The sequence below is a fragment of the Calonectris borealis genome, chromosome 10, assembly GCF_964195595.1.
Source record: "Calonectris borealis chromosome 10, bCalBor7.hap1.2, whole genome shotgun sequence".
Lineage (NCBI taxonomy): Eukaryota > Metazoa > Chordata > Aves > Procellariiformes > Procellariidae > Calonectris > Calonectris borealis.
In genome coordinates, this window is record NC_134321.1 from 21,569,257 (window position 1) to 21,582,864 (window position 13,608).

General features: G+C 39.1%; 1 protein-coding gene across 2 annotated transcripts in view; it reads left to right on the forward strand.

The window, feature by feature from the left end:
* Nucleotides 1-13,608, forward strand: part of SLC6A1 (solute carrier family 6 member 1) — a 61,356-nt gene that overhangs the window by 34,856 nt on the left and 12,892 nt on the right. For both annotated transcript variants that reach the window (XM_075159344.1, XM_075159345.1), the window contains exons 2-6: nucleotides 8,066-8,504; nucleotides 9,220-9,351; nucleotides 10,770-10,870; nucleotides 12,598-12,707; nucleotides 12,827-12,959. In XM_075159344.1, the coding sequence (XP_075015445.1) occupies nucleotides 8,270-8,504; nucleotides 9,220-9,351; nucleotides 10,770-10,870; nucleotides 12,598-12,707; nucleotides 12,827-12,959 (711 nt within the window). In that variant the 5' untranslated portion in view covers nucleotides 8,066-8,269. The remainder of the gene's footprint in view (nucleotides 1-8,065; nucleotides 8,505-9,219; nucleotides 9,352-10,769; nucleotides 10,871-12,597; nucleotides 12,708-12,826; nucleotides 12,960-13,608) is intronic.

Genomic DNA, 13,608 nt, shown 5'->3' on the forward strand with positions numbered 1-13,608 from the left:
TCCCTCCATGATCAACTGTCTATTTTAAATAAAAATGATACACGGTCCAGATGGGAAAATCATTACAGGTTTATAAGAAAATATTGCAATTTTTGAAACAGACTTCAAGCAGACTTCAAGATTGTCAGGATAATTTTGCACTTGTGGTGCAAGTGTGTTCTGCTTTATCTTTACTCTGATGCTAACAAGAAGAACAAAATTCACTGTCTTTCAAAAATAACTTACTATCAACTATATGGCCCGCACTTTTCATGATTTTGCAACTTGCGTTTCTTGTTTGTTTCTCTTTTTTGTATTTTATTCTGGATTTTTCTGGATAATTACAGAATCCCTTATAATAGCAAAGGTATACCGTTGCTGGTAAGTTCTTTAAAAAAAACTGTGAAATATTTTTGTGGAGGGTTAAGTGATAAATATTTATTTAAGGATCTGACTATAATATGTCCTGATAGCAATACTAGATAAGAGACAAGCTCTTTCTGCAGGTTAGACCTTTGTATCTTTTACATCAAGGGTGAATTTCACACCAGGAGAGCTCTGTGCACCACAGAAGTTGAATGTAAGTCTCACTACTGAATTGAAGCTGGACTTAGGGAGTAAATGCTTGTGGTTTTGGCTCAAAATTACGCAGGTATCTCGGAAGGGATCTCTGTACGCCACAGAAATGTGAGCTGTTCTGGTGATGTTGTTTGCCTTTTGTTTTTCATCTTTGTTTCTGAAGTACTGAACTATTCTTGCATGTGAAGACTGGAAAATTAAAAAGTTGCTGGTTTTCCTTCTTGATGGTGGTGTGACTGTCTTCAAGCCATAGTTATACATGCCATCCTTATCACTGCTTTGGAGTCGTGTGACAACTTGTGCATCCCATGAGAGACAGAGAAGTGCTATAGAAATGCTGGCACACCTTAAGGAGAGTCAAGACAGAATGTTTTTAGGAAACACTTCTATTTCTTTCCTTCACATGCAAGCTCTACTGGGTAGCTATAGAGAAAAATTGTTCCTTTAAGGGTAGCTAGAACTGAGAGCAAGCAAATGAGTTTTCATGTCATGCTTAGAGCCTGAAGAACTAGGTGTCAGTGTGTTTCTTCAGTATGGGCAAAATCTATCTGTAAATGTTTACAAATGGGCAAGGGAAAGAAGCTCCTAACACTTCCATCCCATTTCCCCTTCCCCCCAAACTGATGCCTTCCAGGCGTGTGTTCTAGTCTGAGGTGTGAGAGATTGATATTTTAGTGGTACTTAAGATACTGTAAACCTACAGTTTGCATCTGTTGTGTCATCCGACTTCTTCGAGGAGGCAAGGCGTAGGCAATCATTTGACAGCCTGTTGCCTGCAGCTTTGCTCCCAGTAACTTCTGAACCTGTTGATCAGGGTCAGCCATATTTGACAGAGAAGAACCTAACATCTTAAAGACTTCTGTTTATAAGCTTCATAAAGTCAATTAAAGGCAAGAGATGAAAGTTAATCCGTTTCCTGAAAAGTGGCATTGTATAAGCTTCTATTAGACATCAGAGGAGTCACATAAGAGCATGTCACTATGCATGTCCCAGCACCACGAAAAAATACAGCAAATATCAGTCATGTTGGATCCCACCGCAAGGTGCAAACTTGACCAATCTTTACCTGCTTAAAAGCATTCAAAACTCCTTTCTTTAAATGTATTATTTTAGATACCTTCTTATTGATTTGATCAAAGCCACATTTTTTGGCCAGCCCTGCCTCTTGTAACTGGAATGACTATGCTTGTTACATCAAAAAAGTGATGTGACAATATTTATTTTTAGTTGTATTACTGTATTCAAAAAACCTCCAGTCCAAGCAGCACTTTTGGGTAACTTTTTTGAAGCGGAGGTGACTGTGGGGTAGGAGGAGGAATGTTGGTGTACAGGACATGTTTGTATGCCTCTGAAATACGCCATAAGTACATCTTACTGAAGCTTGTTTCATAATTCTCTGTTCAACCAAGTGTTCATACTTTTTTTCCCCAACCAAAACAATTCATAAAATAGGATCTTTGTAGTGCAGCATGTAGGTTTTTAATGTGTCTTTTATGCTTTAATATACCTTCTAAAGACTTTTCCAGCACACAGCTCACCTTCTCTCAGCTGACAATGATACATCATTTTACACTACCTGCAGATGCAGCAGCTTTTGTGGATTACCATTTCATATTTAAGCATGCATAGCTTTCCAAAATACCTCAGCAAAGTAAATCTATGGTGTATAAATAGTTAAGAAGAAAGAGTAGAGAGATACATAGAATGTCTACGTACGGCTCATACAACCAGATGTTCAGAGGATGTGTAATTTAGATTTCCTTCTGCAAGTGCTGCTGTTGTCAATAGTGAAAGAAATGTAGCTGGCTGTTCAAATTTAACCAGACAGATGCTTAGATCTGTGACACTCTTACTCCTGTATATCTGATTTTTTTTTTTTAAACCAGAGGGAAGATTATGTTAAAGTAAAAATGTGGACTTGTATAGGGAAAAAGGAAGCTTTTATGAAAATACCAAGCTGCTACGGACAAGCAACCAGTGTAATTTAAATACTACGTACAACTTTGTGTTTTGGGCCAACTTCAGAAGGACTAAGATCCAGCTAAGGTCCTTCATTTGTTGCTGTATTATCTTTGGGACACCTAATGTGCTTCACTGACTAGATATGGGAATTTGGGTGAGAAATCGTGTCATGTTTTATTAGGCAGTAAAAATAATTAAGAGCTACTATTTAGTTTATGCAAGCCAAACACAACAAAACCATTACAGAAATGCTCGTGCCATTAAATTCACCTAAAATCTAACAGTATTTTTCAGATAAGGCCCTGTTGCTAAAGCTTTTCCACGAATAGGTATTTGCATAAAACCTAAACCCATTGTAATTCCTTTAGGTAAAATCAAAGTGAAAATATAGACAGTGGTATTTAGATTTTGCACCTTTTTGTGGTGAAAATAAAATTGCCGGTAGTTCGTCTTCTGGAATAGTGATGCTTTTCCTGCCCACATTTGTCTTGACTATGATCATTCTTGCTGCTGCTATTATTTCATATTGCAAAAGTCAGCTTCAGTTTCCATTTGCTCAGGGTGGTTTGTCAGAGCTCTGTGGAGCATTCAGCTGGGGAATTAGATGCTGGTGCAGATGCAACGAAGGACTGATTTTGTCACAGTGATGCCAGATTCCACATACCCATCTTAATAAATGGAATAGGGCGACAAGCACTATGAAACACTTCTGAAAATTACAATGGCTTTTTGTGAACAGCAGAGACTACAAGGAAGTTCAGAAGAGGTGAACCAAAAGAAAAGGAATTACTCTGGTCTCTTTGTGGGTTGTTTTCTTTGTTTGTTTGTTTGTTTATTTTTTTCTTTAGACGATCTGTTTCGATGTGCAATTTAGCAATTGTACATAAAGGAAAATTGTCCTCCCATTAAGAAACCAAAGGTGGCATGGTTGCTGGTTGGGCCAGTGAACATTGCACAAAGTATTGAATCAAAATGAACACTTTGTGGAAGTCCACATAACTGGGCCAGATTTTTCACGAGAGATCTGAAGTACCAGTAGGAAAAGTTAGTAGCAGTGTTCTTTAATGCATATGGGTTTCTGCTATATATGTGTGGTAGAACAGCACAGATAGTGATATCACACCTATCTATGTGCATTATCTATGCGCACAGTATTTTGCTTACTACTTCCAAACAGTATCTCTCCTATAAAAGAATAATAAAACAAAGCTCTCCTTGTGGACATCTTGGAATGGAAGTCCAATGAGCTCAGCAGTCCTCTTTTTACACTTTCATAGAATCATAGAATAGTTTGGGTTGGAAGGGACCTTTAAAGGTCATCTAGTCCAACCCCCCTGCCTTGCGGGACCATTCTGTATTTCAATCCCATTTCATACACTCCAGGACACTGTTGACATGGGATATATATTTTGCTATGAAACTTAGCATATGCATGACGTTCTCTTGACTTGATTGCCCAATACAAATAGAATCGTAAGTGCAAATAACCCGTGGCCACAGTGGGCTCAGCTGGAGTCCCACTCAGGTTAGAGGAATAATACCTTCAAAGTTTTGTGAAGCCAATGTGGCATTTTATGTAACAGCATTTCTTCAGCATCTCTAGAATGGAGCTGCCGTAGTCTTGCCTTGTGTGGAGCCCTTGGAGCTGCTGCACTCCGGGGAGGGAGGAAAACAATGGATTGGAGGGGAGGGAGTAATGAACTTTGAACATAACAGAGGTTCATCATTTAAAGGAACTGGGGTTTCCTGCTGACTGTGTGCACTTCTGAACTGTTCTTTATTGCCTTTTGATATCACTTGTGAAAGATGATAGTAATATTGCTGTTCACTTTCATTTTATGCAGCCAGTTCTAAACTCTTCAAATCCACTTTTATGCAGACCAGGAGAGAGAAAAATGCTTTTATTAATCAAGTGGCACTCTCTTTGTTCCAGTTTCCCTGGTTGTGCTTATTACCTTGGCTGCTATGTGTGCTTGGCTCTCTGGAGTCATTCTTCTCTAATGTGGTGGTGATGCGGGACAACCAGATGGTATCCAAACCCCTGTTTTAGAGGGCTTTCTCCTCTTGGCTGAGCAACCCTAGTAACTGAAGTCAAGGAAGCTCTATTGTGCACTGAGGAATGTGGTGGGAAGCTGCTGTGCCCTTCCTAGCACACTCAGTGTTGGCATGAAGGAACTGGGGGAGCAAAGACCAACTTATTTAAAAGATCTCTCCATCTTCTTCCCACAAAGCATAACGTGTTGTACCTGCTCTGCTGGCTGACAGCTACAATTTGTATTTCATTTTGCCCAAGCCAACCCACAGAGCTTACATAAGTGTTTTTCTGTCCCATTCCATGTCAGACCAATTTTAAATTTAAATCCCAGTGCTGTGGGATATTGCCTAATCAGATTAGAGAGCATGTACCAAGTACCTTTACTGCTGTATCGCCAGTTCTTCTAGATTGTTGTACGTAAGTCAGTTTTTGAAGTACTACTGTATATGAAGAGTGTGGATTGGAGGTTAGGGGCTACCTCTATAGTTGTAATTTATTATTATTATTTCTTAGGCTTGGGGAAAAATATTTTTCATAGCATGGAAAAAACCCTACTTTCAAGCCTATGGAATGAAAGCATTTTTTCATTGCCTGATGCTGATTTGCTGTATCACCATATATGCACAAATGTCCATGCACTGACACCACTGACAGTAAAATCTCTAGCATGGTCTCCAAATAGAATAATGGCATCAGCATGGTAGGTCAGGACAGATGCGAATTCATCAGTCAGTCCCCACTTCCATCCTCTCAAAACAAGCCTCTGCTGAGTCTTCAGGCTTGCCACTGCCTGAGGTTGCTGAATACTTGCAGTGTGTGCAATGGGGTGTTTGCCAAAGGTTGTGCTGTACGATAAAGTTAAGCACGTCTCCACGTGTGATTGTTTGAACTACTGCTTTCAATCTCCTTCAATATTAAAAGCACCAAGCTGCCTGCCAAACCCCTCTCACCCTTGACATAGACATGTGCACACTTGCTGGGGTGTCTTGTGAAGTTTCAGCCTTACATTCAGTGTTACGTTAGTATTGAAACAGGTCTGGGCACCTTCCTCCAGGAGGACTCACAAAATCCCGGGTTCTTTGCTTTATTCGTGAAGATTTTCTAACTAATCCTCCAGTTTGTGTTTGTCATGGACTCTTACACTGGACTAAATCACTCACGTTGTTCAACAGAGGCTTTAACGCGTACCCAAAAGTCTCCAGAGTCTGATAGGGCTTGGAAGAGCAAGTGCAGGCCCACACTCATCTGCAGGGCCTGTTTGTAGGTATGAGGGAGTGAACCCACATTCCTGTTGGCTTGGTTGTTCAGTTCTGAGATTCAGGACAGATCCTTTCCTGGAGTGCCAGCCATGGGGATGAGTTTCTCCCTCATTATCAGCCAAACAAGAGATAGACATACATATATATCTCTCTGTGCAATGTTGGTTTATTGGGTTTTTTAACGTTGTTTTGTGTTTCTTTTTCCACCCATTCTCAACACACTCAGCCTCTTCCAGTACTTGGAAGCTCCTGCTGATGCTAAAGCACAAGCCAAATGTAAATTACAACAACAACAAAATCTAATCTAGAACAGGACCAATTTGTGAAAGTACTAGAACACCCTGATGATTCTTAACTTCGTACAGCCTGTGTTGGCTAAAAAGAAACACTTTCAGTTCTGTATCTTCATCAGTAGATGGTGCTGGCAAACTGCACATTTGGTAGTGCACTCTTGGAGCTGTCTGCACCATAAATTCACAAACATGTAGGTGGGGAGGTCAAAGTTTCAACGTGATCTCAATCCAGCCTCAGAACAGGAGCCCCATTTTGCCAACACGATGATCTGTATTTCCTCGTGCATAAGGAAATGCATTACCTGAACTGCTCAAGCTTCTGACTACAGCCAGAAATGACATTTATTGGTACTCAAAATTGGACAGGCTTGCATTGAAATATGGAAAATTAAGTCCACAGTTTTATGAAGGGGAGATACCTGTGCACAGAAGGACTTGTGAGGATGTGAAAGTACACAGATGGAGTTTCCCTCTTTGAGTCCCATCTTGAAGTGGAACAGAGAGGAAGGTTACAAGCATGATCCTTGTTTCTCTCCTCACCCCAGCATACCTATAGCTGATTCTTCTTCAGCTTCCAACTGAAAACATTTTTTTTTTTAATTGTTGGATGTGGCCTTATAATAAGCATTATAATCATGCAGTGATCTGAAATAAGAAGTTGAAGAAAAGCACTCTTTACTCTGAAGAAAAGCAGACTCTTTACATGTATTTTTATGTTTCTTTTGACATAATTTACACTTAGAAGTGAATGGCTAATAATCTCAATCTTCCCTTACATAAATCTGTAAATAAAATTATTGTTGATCTTTGCATGACCTCATGGCCAATGTTGCCAACATTGCCATAAGGTGTATCTTCACACTGGCAGTTCTTTCATTTGCTGCGATCTCTAGTTTGAGGTGACTGGCATATGGTAAAAGAAGTTAATAAGAGGAACTAGACAATAAACCCATCATGAATGGGCATACAGTAGACATACAATAGACACTAGCTCACCGTGTTTTTTCCAATTGAAGTGGAGCTATGGAAGTTTGCAGGAGTTACACGCGCTTCAGAGTTGACTGAAATATCCCAGGTCATTTTTCATAATGCATATTTTCTTCCTTGATTTTTCCTTCCTTTATTTAGATTTTGAAAATTTATATAGTACCAGTAATTGTTTTTGAAAAGGTGCAAGAATGCAACCCACAGTAGGAAACAGAAACTGAGGAGTGATTATTGCAGCCCATTGTCTTACAGTGCTTATAATTTAAGCTTAGTGAAACATTTGTCTTATATTAACAGCTAATTATAACCACATGTAAAACTTAACATCATTACCCAGGAGTAAGTCCTGTTACTTGATCTGGTTTGTTGTTTAATACCTTTGGGAGTAGTTTAGAGAAAGGTGTTTTAGATAAGTGTATGCTGTTCATAACTTTTTAAATTCACTATTGAAGGTGGCAAGTGCTATTTCTTGATAGCCACAACTTCTTGTAAATAAAGGAACTTTACAATCATGGGAACTCCCCTTTAGTTTCTTAAATGGAGAAGGATTAAATGGAATAGTTTAATTGCCCAAGTTCTGGGCTGTTATATATATTACTTACTAGGCTGTTAAGTAGAAAACTCATTACTGATTCATCTTTTGTGTATATATATATATGTAAAATCTGAGCTGTACACTGTGTACAATACTGTGCTGCATTTTAGAATTATTTTGTTTCTGTCATAAGAGATCTATAGGGAAAAAAAAAGAGTAACTGTGGCTTGGAGATTGTTTTGGGGGACTATGTTAGTTCTACTCTGCTTTCTACTGCATCACTAAGAAAAAATCCAAAGAGCAGAGCCAAGCTCTTTGACGAGACACCCTCGTTGCAAAGCTCTTTTGGCAGCGAGGTCTCTGGTCACTGTACGTGTTTAAGTTGCTTAAAGTACTGCTGAAGCAAATCTGAACTCTGTGATCTTGTGTTTTACAGGTCGATCCAGAAGCTGGTACAGGACTGCCGACTAGCTCACAAACTGCCCGGCGTTTGGGGGCCTGGGCGTGGTTGTAGTTGTCCTCCCGAAGCCCTACCTGCCCGCTTGGGTAACCACGAGCCGCAAAGCTGCTGTCCACGTGGACCGGTGCTGAAATCTCTCGTCCGGCTGCTGCCAGAGCCTCTCCAGCCAAACCCAGAGACATGGCAACAAACGGGACAAAAGTGGCGGATGGACAGATCTCCACGGAAGTGGATGCTTCAATCACCAATGACAAGCCTAAAACCTTGGTAGTAAAAGTGCAGAAGAAGAAGACGGATCTTCCAGACCGAGATACTTGGAAAGGAAAATTTGACTTTCTTATGTCCTGTGTAGGTTATGCCATTGGCTTAGGAAACGTGTGGCGATTTCCATACCTTTGTGGCAAGAATGGTGGAGGTATGTTTGCTGTTTCATTCTTACAACCTCTGATATATTTGTATATTAGAATTCACCATAAAAATTATCAGTAAAACAGAACTTGGGTTTAATAGCTTTTTCATCTGTATAGGTGTTTTTTGGGGTTGGGTTGTTTTGGGTTTTTTTTTGCTTTACATTTGTCCAGGAGGGTTGTGGAATGTGGTGCTCTGCTTTGAGGTCTGCTCTGGAGTTTATTCTAACTTCTAGTTGGCAGGAGCTCTTAAAAGATGGTAAGGCATTAGAGCAGAACTAAAGCACATTGCCCTTCAACCCTTCAGAACCCTCTCTTTTGAACTGAGTTTTTGAGAGGATTGCATACGGCTTGTAATATTGAGTCTGAGCTTACCATAAAAGGCTAACTTCGGCTGGAAAGCAGCCAGTTCTGGTTAAAGCTTTTTTGCTATCTGCATGCTCCTGTGATAGATGAAGACAACAAAATACACAGTCTTTTGGATTTTAGCTTTTTACTTAAACAGAAAATATTTAAATGATGAGGAGATAGTTTTTTCCTCTTACTTTCACCTCTTGAGATACTGGTTCAGAAGTGTACATGTGCTTTGCACCAACTTTTTTGAAAAGTTATACTTAAGAGGGAAAAAATGTGAGTTTCTTTTCTTATATAATAGGGATGGAAACAGTGGAAACTCAGTTGTGTTCTTCCCCCTGTAACAGACTTTTTCTTATTTCTTTTTAGGTGCATTCCTGATTCCCTATTTCCTTACTTTAATTTTTGCTGGAGTGCCACTGTTTCTTTTGGAGTGTTCCCTTGGTCAGTATACATCTATAGGAGGCCTTGGAGTGTGGAAGCTTGCTCCAATGTTCAAAGGTACAGTGTGAATTTGGATTACTTCCCATTTGTTTCCAAGTTGCAGAAGTTGCACAAAGTGTCAGGGCAAGGATGTTTCTTTATGCCTTCATATTTTTACTTAAATCATAATTTTCTACAGAAAACCCTAATTTTCTGAGGTGTAATTGACGATTTTGAAACACGCTAGGGTATTATTAATTCCCCATTAAAAATAGCAAGAGTTAGGCATTAGAATCTCAACAAACTTATTTTTGAACTTCAAAAACTTTTACTTTTGGTTAGGAACATATAAAGACTGTTCAAAATATATTAAATCTAGCAATAGTTGTCTGAGCAGGTATGGAACTCTGTTCACAGCAATTTGGTAAACATTGTTTCTGTTTGAGGTCACAGAGGCTTGTATCTCCTGTTGTTCTTTATGGAAATTCAAAAGCCAGACACTTCAAAGATGGCAATTTCATGCTGAATTGCTTAAGACAAGCTCACTCCATACTTAGATTTTTAGCTAGTTTGAAGTTTCTCATTGCTAGAACCTCAAGGTTTTAATCTCGATTCTGCATAGACCTACAAACTTCACAAACTGTGCTTTTCACCCTCTAATCCCAAATCCTTTGACACTTAAGAGCTCCTGAGCTGATTTCTGGACCAGTAGAGGAGCAAGTTACACATTGAGTTATAAATTACTTCACGCAGTAGGACTGACAATTAGCATAGGGTAAGCTAAAAGTTTGTTTAGAGTGGATTTTGTTCTAGGAAATTTTGTATGGCGAAAACGCAGAGAGATTAAAATGTTTCTCACAGGTAAGTATTTTAACTTTGCTTGAGTTACTGCTGTTGGTAGGAGGCAGAGTATAGACCTTGCTTTGCATTATACTGATTATTTTGAGCACTTCCTTCTGTTTAGTGTCATGCAGCAACTGTCGCCAGCATGAAAATTTTAAAATACCCCTGAAGTCTCCATGTGGAGTAGAAGACCAGGCATTCTCATTGTGGAACCTCCTGACATTTCTTTAGTCTGAGATGACATAATAGCATTATACTAAGCATTAAGCACTTTGATCAGTGTACTAAATGACTAGCTGGTCTTATAACTCATACTCAATTTGCGTGCATCTGCCAGAAGTTTCTGCTCTTTTCCCTCTAAGTAAAAAATACCTGTAAAATTTCAGCAGTAGCAGATGTGACTGCTTACGGCAACACACAGAGAACTGGACATGGACATTAAGATTAAATTTATGGATGACTGAACTATCACCCAAATTAATGACCTTTTTATAATGGTACTTCTAAAATTTTAACTTAGCTCCTACACAATTTGGTAAATGGTATCTGCCCCATATTTGTATTTGTCCTTCTGAACCGCAGCTCTTCAAATGACACTTGTAAAGACATTACTAAAAGTTACCTTCTTTTGTTTGTTTTTGTTTTCTTTACAGGTGTGGGCCTAGCTGCTGCAGTCCTTTCCTTTTGGCTAAATATTTACTATATTGTGATTATTTCGTGGGCCATATACTATCTGTATAATTCCTTTACCACTGTAAGTGTGCGTGTTGGGGGTTGGAATTGTTTGTTGAATGTAAAGCGAAGTGATATATAGATAGCTGATTAATCTGTCTTACTGTAAGGGTATGAGGTTAAACAAAATGCATAGAAATCAGTAGGATAAGCCATTTCTTACTAAAGGAAAACTATTTTGTAAAAATCCCTTTTTTAATTTTTTATTCTCCACAAGAAAGATAGAATAGAAAACTGTGAGGAAAATACTCCGTTCCAAGAATGTCTGTGGAGAAACATAATAATAGGCTATTTTGGAGCCACAGGCTTCTCTTTCTTACCAATTCGTTTAAATTTCCTCATCTTAATCTTCAGAGCCGCAGCTCTTTCATCTGTACCCTTTCAGTTTCACTTATTACCTGTCTCTGCCCTTTAATCACAAGCATGCCTGCTTGCTTCTCTGCTTACCTGCCAGGCAGCTGCAAGTCATGCTCAGGCTTCGGACTCCTTGTCCTGGCAATGCTAACAAGAGTGCCAGTACCCCTTTGCCTTTGAGCCTACAGGCCAGTCATTCCCCTGAGAAAAATTCTAGTGTATAACTGATTTTTTTTTTTTTTCATCAATAGCAGCCACACAAATGTTAGTTCTTTGGGAAATAGTATCATTGCAATGTGTTTTAGTAGTGGAGGGGTTTATTAAAGAAATCCCTATGGAATGGGAGGTCTGTGATTTGATTAGCTCTGATCTTCCATTCATTGTTGTTATTTTCGCTTTGTTTTCTTTCCTTTTGACTTTATTTTTAGCTTTTTTCCCCCTCAAGGATGATTCATCAGCTGAATAGGTCTTGTCTGATTTGCGGGTTTTGGCCATATGAGGAAGCATTCTTACATAAGTCTCAGTAATTAATGCATTATTGTTCAATTGTTGTCTCTTCTACAAATTTTGTTCATGATTGCTTGTTCTCGGCTTTAAAGAATTGTCCCTTGACCAAATTTGCATTAATTACTGTCTGGGAGTGACATGATCATTTCTTTTTTTGTTATCCTCAGATTTGTTATTGATGTGAAAGGTCAGTCATAGTCTGGAAGTGGTGCACTGGCCCATATTAGATGAATATTGACTTCTAATTCCCTTGAAGCCTCTTATCCTTGTATTTAAAACATGTAGTACCCTGATACAACACCTTCTGTGAGAGGATTTTCCAAGATTGGCCATCAGAAGAATATCTAAGTTGTATCTAAATGAGACTCGTTCTAATGGGTATCATGTGGAAACAGGTTCTGCTTCTCAGAACTTCTGAAAGATAACTTAATGTGATGGACACATGTAGAAAATGCATGTAGAAAATAGAAAGTTTACATTTTTCTAATTATCCCCTGACCTGAGGGGAAAATGGAAATCTGTGATCAATAACCATCACACCTTTATTACCTCTAGTGCAACAAGAGGTAACAGGACCTTTCTGCTGCCCTTGTTTCTTGTAGCACACTCAATATACTCTCACATGCTCAGAGGTGTATCAGACTCCAAAGCATTTGGGCTGATATATTAAGAAATGAAGAAATATTTTCACATCTGATTCACACAATTGATATGAAGTTAAATAACTTATGTGGCAGATATGCACCCCAGGGAGATCAGTGCACTGCAGAACTCAGAGATATTAGTTCTCCACTCAACTGTCATTTCTAGTAAAGGGAGAGATACCTGAGGTAATGCTTACTTAAGTGTTTGACTGTTTAGGTTTTTCTCTCTCTCTTTCTTAAATAGACTCTTCCCTGGAAACACTGTGAGAACCCATGGAACACTGACCGCTGCTTCTCCAATTATACCTTAGCAAACACCACCAACATGACAAGTGCCGTGGTCGAATTCTGGGAGTAAGCTGATAATTTTTCTCTATATCATCCCTGTGCCTATGCAAGGATCAGCTTGTTATCATTCGTGCACTATCTTCTGAATTAGTTGTCAAATACACCATTCTGTTGGCTTATTCTAGACGCAACATGCACCAAATGACTGATGGATTGGAAAAACCAGGGCAAATCCGATGGCCGCTAGCAATTACTCTAGCAATTGCCTGGATTCTGGTGTATTTTTGTATCTGGAAGGGGGTAGGCTGGACCGGAAAGGTAAGATTAAAAAGTACTGTAAATACATTTCAATTACAAATGCCCATTTTACTCAAATATTCTGAAAATTCTTGAGGTAAGAGGCACTGGGGATAGTTTTGCTGGAATAGCTCTGTGAAGTATTTAATTTCTATCTTTCTTGAATTGATGCAGCACAGTGTTTTTCAAAGAGCTGGCTCCTCTGTAACTAGCTCTGACCACAGTCTTGGATGGTATGTTCATTTATAGACTTCTTGGCTTTGCCAGGTAGAAGATTGCCTAAAAATATGTCTGCTTGTTCCTGTGATGAATATTTTAGCTAGTTTGGATAGCAATAGAGTGAGGATGCAGTGTTTTGGCTTCAGTGAGAAGCATGCATTTATTGCACAGCTGTTGTTGGACTTAGATATGTAAGTGTTGAACCTGTATTGCATATAAGAGTTACTCCCTCCTTTCCTTATGCTAAATGAGAGCCATAGGTTGTTCTTACCACAGGCATGCTTGCATGCTGTGCCTCTTGGAGTCTGGCTGGTTTCTGAGTGCAAAACAGAATTTACTAATGAATTAAAGGAAATTATATTATTGACAGACCTTTCTCCAGGAATGAAAGGGCAACGGCATCTGACATTGGCATATACCTCTCCCTCTTCCCAAAATGGCAGGAAGAAAT